Source organism: Cydia fagiglandana, chromosome 5, assembly GCF_963556715.1.
Source record: "Cydia fagiglandana chromosome 5, ilCydFagi1.1, whole genome shotgun sequence".
Classification (NCBI taxonomy): Eukaryota; Metazoa; Arthropoda; class Insecta; order Lepidoptera; family Tortricidae; genus Cydia; species Cydia fagiglandana.
The window spans coordinates 17,360,101-17,372,243 of record NC_085936.1 but is presented as its reverse complement, the minus strand read 5'-3'; the positions used below and the strand labels follow the sequence as shown (position 1 = coordinate 17,372,243).

Here is a 12,143-nt window from a genome sequence, read left to right as displayed (position 1 = left end):
GTGCCAGCATAGCATACGCTGTCAATCACTAGAATTGTGTCAATTTTTTGTTGCTTTAATGGAATTTTATGCCCTTGATTCCAGCCCTATAAGCCAAATCTCATAGAAAAAGGGGCAAGCTATGATGGCGCCATCTATGCAAACCTTGGACCAACCAACCCTATTGGACATGTCCACATTTGTGTTTGAGAAAAAAATTGCAGAAGAATTGGAAATTGCTATAATGTCTGTTAATAAGGAGGTAAGCCGACGCTCCTTAAAAGAGTTGCACATAATGCACAATGTTCGACTTTGAACTCCGATATAAGGATATTAAAATTATCTTTCTAAAAAGAATGAATGATGTATGTACTTGCTGTGCCCACAAGACTTGGAACTCTAATACAATGAGGTTAAAGTCGTTTATAACTCGGTTTTATAATAGAATGCCCCACAGCGTATAATAGAGCGTGCCCACAAGACTTTGAACTCTATTACAGCCAAGGTTAAAGTCGTTTATAAGTCGGTTTTATAATCGAACACTCACTTGCTATTGAAGTTTTCCTTCTCATAAACAGCGAGGGTGTAGGGACAGTAGTTACTGGACAACGCAGGAGCGTGCCCACAAGACTTTGAACTCTAATACAATGAGGTTAAAGTCGTTTCTAACTCGGTTTTATAATAGAATGCCCCACAGCGTATAATAGAACGTGCTCACAAGACTTTGAACTCTAATACAATGAGGTTAAAATCGTTTATAAGTCGGTTTTTTAATAGAATGCCCCACAGCGTATAATAGAGCGTGCCCGCATGAATTTGAACTCTAATACAATGAGGTTAAAATCGTTTATAAGTCGGTTTTATAATCGAACACTCACTTGCTATTGACGTTTTCCTTCTCATAAACAGCGAGGGTGTAGGGACAGTAGATACTGGACAACGCAGGAGCGTGCCCACAAGACTTTGAACTCTTAATAGAATGAGGTTAAAGTCGTTTTTAAGTCGGTTTTATAATAGAATGCCCCACAGCGTGCCCGCAAGACTTTGAGCTCTAATACAATGAGGTTAAAGTCGTTTATAAGTCGGTTTTATAATCGAACACTCACTTGCTATTGACGTTTTCCTTCTCATAAACAGTGATGGTGTAGGGACAGTAGTTGATAAGTAAAGCCGGGGCGTGTCCGTCGCGGTACTGACGGACCGTGATGTAAGTACCGCCTTCGCTGAGCTGCACTTCCACATGTAGCCCACCGTACTGGAAGATAATTAAACATTAAGTTCAACTATATAATGGAGTCATTATCAACCTACACATATGTTGGGCAATACCCGTGCTGGGCAATAAAAATGAATTTACGTCCTCGAAATCAAAATGGACTAATATAAAATACCAATTTCGTTAACAGACTTAGCAAAATTGATTAGTTAAATGTCATTTATTTTACTAAGTAGAGTCAAAAATAATTGACTATCTAGTCAAAAATAATTTATTGATCGACCGTTAGGATCTATCAGCTTGGGTAAAAATGTTTTCAGGAAAATGTTCATATTGGCGGAAATTAGCCCAAAGGGCAAGATTACTGCGAGTTAGCTGTGATAATGACCCGACGAAGTATTAAGTCTTTTTAAAATGCCGATCGCGAAGTCTATAGCTCACAGAGTGACCAGTGTTAAGTATTTAATCGAGACAACTAATTACAACTGAGGGCCTACCGCGAACCACGTTCGACGTGTTGCTTCTATTTCGCACTTGTAAATTCGTACGTAAGGGTGACTGGGAGGTAACATGTCGAAAGTGTTTCGCGGTAGGCTGAGGGATGTAAATTTGATACTCATCTAGACGCTTGTTCGATCCCAACCCTGGATATTGGAGGCCTTCATCCACAGACAAAACATCCTCCAGACTGAGCATAGTCGCGCTACCCTCTGCCACGCATACAGTAAATTTATTCCATGTTCAAGTCGAAAGTGTCTTTGTGTGACGTCCGTGTCTTTGAATGGACCAATCACGGCACGGGACGTCGCTCACCTTATCCCGCGCACCCCCGTATTTTTGGCATCATCGGTTTCATGAAATAATTGCTCTAAACTCGGTCTAGAGGATTCCTAGTCTATGCCTTTATCACTTTTTCTTTCGTATATTTGAGTTGCTTATATGACATATATTAATGTTTTTACCTGATTGTTAAGTTTTAAGCAGGAGCCGTGTTGCTCAGTGTACAGGAACGGTGCGGTTATGTCCTTGGTGCCGGCCACGCGCAGTATAAGAAGCTTTTCATCTTTTTCTACAACGGGCCACAGGGGGGCGCTCGAGTTCTTTTCCACCTATAACAACATCAGAGTCATTACCATTCTGAAACATTAACCGTATGGAAACTTACAGACAATTTCATATATATTCGTTAAACATTATTCTATTGACAGTTCCATCGAAATTTTCTTGATGCGAACAATTACCCCACACGCGTACTTTTATCCAATAGCTTGCGGAATTTTACCCGCACAGTGGGGGAGTGAGTGCCAACCCTAACATTTCAATAAAATTTCACCACTGATAACGGGGTCTGTTGATCAGTCCGTCGATTATGTTTGGCGTAGCCCTTAGTAGTTTACCTCTTTCCAGGGGTCAGCAGAACGGTGAAGCTCCTGATACTCGATGTCGAAGGCCGCCTCGTTAATGATAAGGAAGTATGGCGTGAAGATCACCATCTTGGTCAGACTGTTGAACGACAACTGATTCGTCACGGCCACCTAAAAGGGAAAGTTAAGTAAGATTTATTATAATAAACATTCCTTATAAACAAAAGTCATTACAAAACATCACCATGGCATTACTAGTAGTATTGTATCCCTGGTAAGACCACCCAAAGATAACTTGTCGGAATCCTTACCAAAATATAACCTGTTGGCGGCCTTTTCTTTGACAAAAATATATTTTCTACGTGTTTGGATGGCAACTGCTCCTCAATCCAACGGAGCGACAGCTGACGTTCATGAGGCATCATGATATATCCCCACTTTCCAAGTTCGCTCGGAAGGAAATGACAGACGTATTACGTCTAGGTACGTAATACGTCTGTCGCAGAGTCTACTAACTTCTCACGAACGTCTAAGCACTTTGGTAGTATTGTGTACCTGGTACGACCTGACCTCATGTCAGCAAGGAATAATAATAACCCATGAGCTTCCGGGCATGCCTAGCTTCTTGACTATAAATGTTTATATTCTTTACTTGTAGATGGTTACTGCTCCTCAATCCAACGGAGCGGCAGCTGACGTCTACGAAGCTTCATGATACGTCTCCATACGTACGTTAACAGTTATCGCACGGAAGGAAAATTTGTAGCTGGCCCGCAGTTATGGATATATTTGTACTAGTATTGTATACCTGATAAGACCTGCCCTCATGACGGCAAGTAATAACTCCAGAGCTCCCGGGCACGTCCAGAGAGAACTTCTCCGACCATTCGCCGAAGTCTATCCTGATGGCCGCCTTCTTCTTGCCGAAGAAGTTCTTGGCTCGGAACGAGAACAAAATCGGCTCCTTGTATTCCTTAGGGTGGAATATTACGTTGCCCGTCTCGTCCACGTTCTGAAAATAAAAGTTATGTTACTTTTAAAGTATTGAGGTTTAAGTGTAGCGCCAAGGATGTTCTAAAGCAAAGCTCCGTTTGTGAAGCCTGATGATCAGGAAACTGTGAAATAAATGGTTAAGTAGCCGAAACACCGCGCAGAGATTTTATTGTTTCCCGAACAAAGCTAACACTTGTATCTTTGGTAGCGACACAAATTATTTTATAAAGAATCGCCACGCTAATATTTTAATGGATTTTAAGCAGATATAACAATAGTTACATGCATACATTTTATTACTTAAATATTTAAAAAAAAACCATCTCTAACATTCGAGGAATTATTAGTAATGCTATTTTTTAATATATTTTTCTAGACTGTCTAGTGAGAATCTATGGTATATTTATTTTAATAAAAAAGCTGGTTGTTGGTAGGATATGCCAATATTTATACAATTTCATTTAAGCAATACTTACTAGTCTGACTAATATACGCTTTAAAGACATCCATATATCCATGCGAAACATGCAGTTAAAATATAAATTCTAAATTTATTCCAATTTACTTAAAGCTAATATTATAAAGTGCATTATGTGATCAAATTAAATATGTAATATGTGCTACAGTAGGGTCATAAGTAATCCATTAATTAAACAGTTAACGCCAAAACCCAAATAAACCCTAATGTTATCACAATCTTAAGTCTAATTTTAAGAAGTTACTAGAATTTACAATTTCTTACTCTTACAATGATAGCCGATTCTGGAAACGTCTGAAGAATTTCGTCAATTTTAATATATCATAATCCGAGATGTTACTACCACAATTAGTCCGTTTTTCACTAGCGTTTAAGGTTTTAAGGATTGAAGTAGAAATTTATATATACAGTCGGTGGTTAAATTTACTTATCACATATCGACGATAGCATGTTTCCCCTTTGCTTCGTAGATCGACAAAAACCATTAAACATTAATAAACCAACCTTGCAGTGATAGCTCGATGAGTAAGTCTACATTAAACATGTCTATAAAAATATGATTGAAATGTAAATCCAAGAACTGATAATTGCAGAAAAGGTGAATAGTCAAAGAAAAATTCGTAACCCCGTATTTGACTGTACAGATGGCAATGGCACTATACGACGCCAATGACGCCATAATGTGGCTTTCCATTGTAGAAGGGTCCTTATGCACATGAAACATAAGCTCTAATAAAAAGCCACATACAACCAGTCACGGCAAAATGTACGGGGTCGCACAGCGACTCCTACTGTAGCTATCTTATTAGATGCATGCTTTTTTGACATCTTCTACTAACTGTTTGATGCAAATGCAAGTTTAACTCGATTCAAGCACTTTATAACTTCTTATGGACATGTTCAATGGAGCCACCCAAACCGACAAACACAAAACCCAATCCCAATTAAAATAACGACCCATTAAACCAAGTAAACAGTGCCGCGAGTGATCGGTATTTACATTGTGAAGCACCACTCACCGGCGCGCAGCCGTGCCGGCTAAACAACTTACTGCAACATGACAGTTTCATCTGTAATCATCATATGTGGATTATAAAACATGACGTTACATTTGACATTACACATTGCCTCCCCAATTTCTGTGAAAGAAAGTATTTCAAAATACCATTGGAATTTTTGTTGCAAATATATTATAGTACTAGTATATTTGACTGTTTCTTAATCTTATTATTTTCGATTGCAGAATTGCCTGTTTTTGTTATGTTTCTATGTTACTCATGTTTATTCCAATTTATTTGTTTTTATTGCTCGAAATGCACGAAAATATTGAGTGCGAATTATCATATGACCCTACTGAGCATGCTAACACACTACTAAAACTATTACAAATATGACTTACAAGATGCTTAAAAAACTAGATACAGATAAAATAGTATTCATGTCATGCACAGCGCAACTTCACCAAAAATGACTGAAGATAAATGACACAATCCATGTTTTAATTAAATCATCTAGAAATTAAACGAATTCTAGACTTTCTCAAACGTTAGTACAGAAATACCATAAAAAGCTACGCTGAATTTCAAATGCTAAAGATCGGTTTTCCCAGGATAGCGGTGCCGTCATATAGCGGCCGTTTCCGTACTAAATAATACGGCTAAATATGGATATCGTAGTATTTGTATGGAGACGGCCGCTATATGACGGCACCGCTATCCTAGGAAACCAGAGCATAAGTGAAGCAAATAATACCAACAATGTTCAAGCATGTTGTTAGGTTGGAGATACCTTATTGGGTGTGCTGGTCTCTTTTTCTGCTTTCTTTGATTTCTGCAATCAATATGTGCCAATGGTTTTGGTGTCAATAGCAAACTACTTAAGGATCGTACTAATCACTTTTTGAAGGTTAAATACACACCGAAATACAATACAGTTGAAGGAGAATTATATTGATAAGTGCCAGGGACAAAATAGAGTGTATATTGTATATCATTATATGGGGCATTATGCATTAAAAGGGACCTTATTGTCGATGGCGCTTACGTCACACAGCGCGACGGCGCGGCATGGTACTTATGTCGGAGCATCGTTAATAATGGCGTAAGTGCCATCGATATTAAGATCCCTTTCCATAGATAACGTCACACATATTCATGTATTTTTATCCTAAACTGTGGTTACGAAATTACCTCAATAAAAGAATTAAAAAGAGTGATATAGTTATTTAGCCTACAAAACACCCAAGTCTAGCAATATACTCGTAGACCCAAACACTCTGAGGCCCCTTAAATTTTAACACAACATATACAATAAGACATACACAAAACCCAACCAAAATTTGTTAATTTCTGTAAAATTTCTCAATGCGAATAATTTTCTTTGTTTCAACTATGTATTTGTCTTTAAGTTATAAGTCTTATAGTTAATAGCATGAAGTATATAATTATTTGCTGAGAAGTTCTCATTTTTAAAATGGTTCACAAAAACTTAATAATAGAAAATTTTAAAATAGGAAAAAGATATTAACAAGTTTTTGTATAAAAAATAATCTGTTGCAAATTTAATAGATTTCTAAAATGCTACATTCAAAGTGATTACAAGATTTTATTTAAAGACAAGAGCCAATACATAGCATAACAAATTCGCATTCCCATAGAAGTAATACCATAGATAGACCATTGAACTAATACACGTGCGAAATCAAACAAGAATCAAGACGGCGCGCAAACACGAATTCGATTTAAGTTACATTGTGGACTATTAAGGTTACATCCAATTCAGCCGACCGATCCAATTCCGCAATGTAATGAAACTCGCATGCGAGTTCTCGCACCGTCTAAATGAGCCCTAATGCTCGATTTCGCACGTCTAGTAACCCAGGTTGGTATTTGGTATTCCACCTGTCCGATATCTTGGTCCAATGTGTATTACTTCTCACTCTCTAAGCAAAATGTGAGATCCAAATACACATGGGACGAAGAAATGCGGTTGGCCGGTCGAAGTATTTAGCAGATCGCGCCAGCATAGCTTGCCCTGTCAATTCCTAGAATTGTGTTAAAAATTTGTTTGCTTTAATGGAATTTTATGCCCTTGATGAGAGCCCTTTAGGCCAAATCTCATAGAAAAAAGGGCAGGCTATGATGGCGCCATCTATGCAAACCTTTGGCAGTTGCCAACCGCATTGGACAGGTGGAATACCACCCTCGGCTAATTATAAAACCCAACTCTACACTCACCCTATAGCACAAGGTGAGCCCCGTCTTATTGAGCATCCAGAAGGGGCAGTAGAGCGACAGCACCTGCGAGCCCTCCGAGTCGACGCTGTGCATGCCGAGGTCGAGCGTCATCACCGCCGGGCTGTCGTGGGACTCGAATGACCACACGGAGAGCTCCGTCTCGTTGTCGGGGAGGTTTTTGGTGCACACCCAGCATTTGTCTAGGTAGTTTTGTATCTGAAACATGAATCTAGTATATAACTGGGTCTGGCATTTGGGGTGGGGGGAAGTGACCGAACAGGATAGTCTTATGTACCTTTCAGTAGAATTAGCAGAGCTATGATTGTTTGCCCTTGTCACAGTTTCACATTTTATTTGTTCCCCACCGTAAATTCAGTATAGATTATGGTAGGCAACAAATAAGTTCGACCAATCATAGTGTCACATTGCGTATGTTTTGTCCCTCACGTATACCACTCCTATAGGATCCTACCTTCTATGATCTGAAATTATTGGGGTTAGTTACGTCAATTTTTATCACGTTTTCATAACAAATGTTGGCTACTTTCCACCTAATTTATTAAGGTAGTGACAGCAGCAGAAGAAGTAATTGATAAGAAGTCTGTAACACTGAATATCTTAAGCAATTTAAAATTAAATCTTCAACAAAATGTCCTAATGAACAGATTTAGAAAATGCAATAAGCCACAAGTAATGGCAGGGGTACGCTTTTGTTGATCACTGATCACAGATAGGTATATAGATTTCACAATAATTTAATGCAACAGAGTTTAGATGCATTACGAAAGGTAGCGGTGACGTTGGACGACGCGAAAGGACGACGTAACCCGATGTAGTGACGCATAATGTCAAGACACGCTATTAGTGTTTAGAAAATTGCCAAAGCGATAAGCCTCATCAAAACGATGATATGTATCTAATGTTACCTTGTTTCAAACAATAAAGTGTTTATTACTTTACTATGATATCTTACCATAACAACGATGGAAGCCTTGTTAGGCGACAGATGCGACAGATGGAACATTTCTCCGGGCTCGAACTTTTGCGTGCGATTAAGTCCTAACTGGGATACCACGATGTCCACTGGCAGGCAATTTTGCATCTTGACGGCGGGCTTTAGGACTATGTCGTAGCAGGAGGATGCGAATGTGTGGCGGTTTGTGTTCTCGAAGAATACTTGTTCCATCGTGCCGATAGCCTGAAAGTAATAACGTTAGTGTAACTACGAATGGACCATCTAAACCAGCGATCGGCAACAGCGCGAACCTCTCACTTGCGGCCCGCGAGCACCCTGGCTATTCTGTATGTAATATTGTCTAACGACAATGTCTAATAAAGTCACACATATTAACAAAGTGCGGCCCGCGTCAATTTTGTTAACTACTATGTGGCCCTTGGCTGCTAAAAGGTTGCCGACCGCTGATCTAAACAGTTAAAGCATAGAAAATATAATTAAAATTTCGAAGTTTTGCCTGTTTGTACGTTCCACATAATTATATCAGATATTTGGTGTATAAATACACCTTTCTCGGACAATACTCGTCTGTTGGTTGATCTTAAGGTGCGTTCAGTTTTAATAGATGCCTACTTAACCACTCGCACAGGTAAGTACTTTAACTAAAAAAAAAAAAACTAATAATTTATTTATTTATTTATTTTATTCAAACAAAATTTTATACAGTCTGACAGTACAAACCAAATCACTGTAACAATTTAGAGTTTACTTATACGCTACGGTACACAACACTTTACAAACAGTTTTATAAAATACCACTACCATCCATCGCCTCGCAGTACCTCAGGCAGATACTACATACACTTGCCCATCGACTTGCAAACAAATCACATTCAGGAGCCCATGACAGAAGCGCGTTTAGAAATTTTAGAGCGCGAATGAGAGGAGATTTTAGGTGTGCTGCAGTACGCGTTGCTGGAACTGCAAGAAGGTTATGGTGTCTAGGCCTAAGTTCCTGCTTGGATAGGAAAGGCACAGAGAGCCTCACTAATGGGCAAGTAGTGTCCGTGAACCTTCGGAAAAAGCCTGTAAAAGGCTGTTAGTCGTATTCATTCATAGTCTTTCATTCATAACCGTCAACCATCGTAACAAATCCGCCTTTGATTATGAAAAACATAGAAGACTCACATTGAGATAGAACTTTTCACCGCTAGTCTTGTCCTTCGAGTCGCATTGTAGCAGCTTCGCTATTCTGACTTCCTGTTGCAGCTCACGCCATATGAACGGCGAGACCGAGACAGTGAAGCCTGCAATAATGTTACAACTATCAAGAACATTCCACCAATTCGCACGAAGCGCTTTGCTTCTACTTTCCTTATGCGCACTGCCAAGGAATGGAATTCCTTGCCGGCGTCTATATTTCCGTGTTCTTATAACCCGGCAACCTTCAAATCAAGAGTGAACAGGCACCTTCTGGGCGAGCTCGCTCCATCGTAGGCCACGTCTACGCCTCGGCTAGTCTGTGGCCATGAGTAAGCCCATTCATAATAAAAAAAAAAAAGAACATACTTAAACAAGTACAACAATGAAGACTTAAGATGGGTTTTCCTAGGATAGCGGTGCCGTCATATAGCGGCCGTCTCCATACTAAATACTACGGCTAAATATGGATATCGTAGTATTTGTATGGAAACGGCCGCTATATGACGGCACCGCTATACTAGGAAACCAGAGCATAACACCCTTATTCATAAAATTTTGCGGGCTTGAGTTAGTTAAATTATGTTTTATCCCTTTCTTACAAATACATATATTAAAATGACAGATGAAGACAAACGATTCATAGCTAATTCAGGCCAGTAAAGTGTTAATGAATAACGTAATTAGTTAAAAGCGCGACTTACAATTACCTAACAAAAGGCACAGATAGACAGTGCAATATATTACACAATACATACATTGCTGACAATCAATTTAACAGATCGATCAAATACCGCAATATATCTAAACTCGCATGCGAGTTCTCGCACCGTCTAAATGAGCCTTAATGCCAAATAATTTTTTTCGAGGCAAAAGCTTATTTAACGAATAGATGTGGAGCAACATAAATTTTGTAATGCCTACTTATGCATAGCATAGCGTTGCAAAAACCTTCCAATAGGGCGAAATAAAACAAAACTATATCCAAGACGGATTTTTTTAAATTAGTAGCATTTTATGCGACTAACATAATAGAATTTAAAAAAATAATGCCTACGTTATAGCTTCCAAGCTACTCAGGTATCTAGAGCAGCTTTAAAAAAATATGTTTGCCCCATGATAGTTACCATGCATTTCACCATCAGGCTTTATGCGGGCTACACAAAAATATTTTATTTCAGTTTTTAAACTATCAAAATGCGTAGTTTCGTCAAGCCCAATACGAGGGTTGCCTTTTATATTTCGGGATTTGAAATTATTAACGACTTTATACTAACAAAAATGGCTTTATTGTTTTTAAAAATATTCTCCTTTGAGGTCTACGTATTTTTTCATTCGATTAAACCAATTTTTAAAGCAGTTCAACCACTCCGAAGAGGATACCTCTAAAACGGGCGTTTTGAACGCATCAACCGCTGCTTCAGGTGTCAAAAAACGCTAACCGCGCAGTTTGTCCTTGATGTGCGGGACCAAAAATAAATCATTAGGGGCCAAGTCAGGACTATACGGTGGGTAACTCATTAAATCTATATTTTGAGCTTTTAAAAAGGCGGATGTTAGTGCCGACTGGTGGGGGCTCGCATTATCGTGGAGTAGTATAATCCGTCTGCGGTGATTGGCTTCCCTCACCTTTTCAATCACCTCTGGCAAACAAATGGTTGTATACCATTTAGAATTAACTGTTCTACGTTTTTCGAAAGGAAAGGTATGCGATATGCCCAGTTTTTCCAAAAAAACAGGCAATCATTTGTTATGCAGTACTTCGTGTACGAACCACTTTTGTTGGATTTGGTTCAACTTGAAAGACCCACACCGTCGACTGCTGTTAATTTTCCGGTTCATACGACTAGATCCACGATTCGTCACCTGTGACAATATCATACACATGTTTTGAAGCCCCGACGCTGTATTTTTTTAGCATATCTTTGCATCAATCCACCCGAGCCTGTTTTTGAGCACCGGTCAAATTATGTGGTATCCATCACGAACAAACTTTCTTGACTGCTAAATGTTCATGCAATATTGTTTGAATGCTAGTCCCAGTAATGCCCAAGGACGCCTCAATCTCTCGATATGTCATATGACGGTCTTGCAATAATAATTCACACACAGGGTCAATGTTTTCCGGAACAACCACTGGTTTTGGACGACCTTTGCGAAACTCGTCCACAAGCGAACTACGGCCACGAACAAACTGTGCAAACCAGCGGTAAATACTCGTCCTTGATGGTCCTTCATCTTCAAAAGTAAAAAAAAGTTCATCTATGCACTGTTGTTGACTGAGGCCGTGTCGAAAACTGTAAAAAATTATCCCTCGAAAATGTTCGCGAGTCAATTCCGTGGTAGCCGATGCGATATTTTTTCAAATGACAATTAAAAACAAAACACGGTCGAGTCATAACTTTTTTCTCTTCATATTGCCGCCAAAATGTTTAAATTACACGTTTATAACCTCAGTTGGTAGATGGCAGCACTAGTTTATTCAAATCCCGAAATATAAAAGGCAGCCTATGTATCATAAAGTTAACTTTTGTCGGCGGCGGCGACATGCATAACGGTTGTCATACCAAATATCGGCGTCTTAGCATTATCAGAAGTGTAAAAATAGCGACACGTAGGTACTGGAAACTTCTGATTTTGCACCCGTAGCTCAGCGTGAAGTGCTCACATCAACATATTTATTTAACTAACCATGGTTAAATCTTATATGGTATCAATAATG

General features: G+C 39.0%; 1 protein-coding gene across 1 annotated transcript in view; it reads right to left on the bottom strand.

The window, feature by feature from the left end:
- Positions 1–12,143, bottom strand: part of LOC134664578 (intermembrane lipid transfer protein Vps13) — a 111,529-nt gene that overhangs the window by 37,508 nt on the left and 61,878 nt on the right. The window contains exons 40-47 of the mRNA XM_063521290.1: positions 9,410–9,528; positions 8,240–8,464; positions 7,267–7,482; positions 5,819–5,860; positions 3,368–3,571; positions 2,593–2,730; positions 2,158–2,304; positions 1,086–1,234 (exon numbers count right to left, since the gene is read on the bottom strand). Coding sequence (XP_063377360.1) covers positions 1,086–1,234; positions 2,158–2,304; positions 2,593–2,730; positions 3,368–3,571; positions 5,819–5,860; positions 7,267–7,482; positions 8,240–8,464; positions 9,410–9,528 — 1,240 coding nt within the window. The remainder of the gene's footprint in view (positions 1–1,085; positions 1,235–2,157; positions 2,305–2,592; positions 2,731–3,367; positions 3,572–5,818; positions 5,861–7,266; positions 7,483–8,239; positions 8,465–9,409; positions 9,529–12,143) is intronic.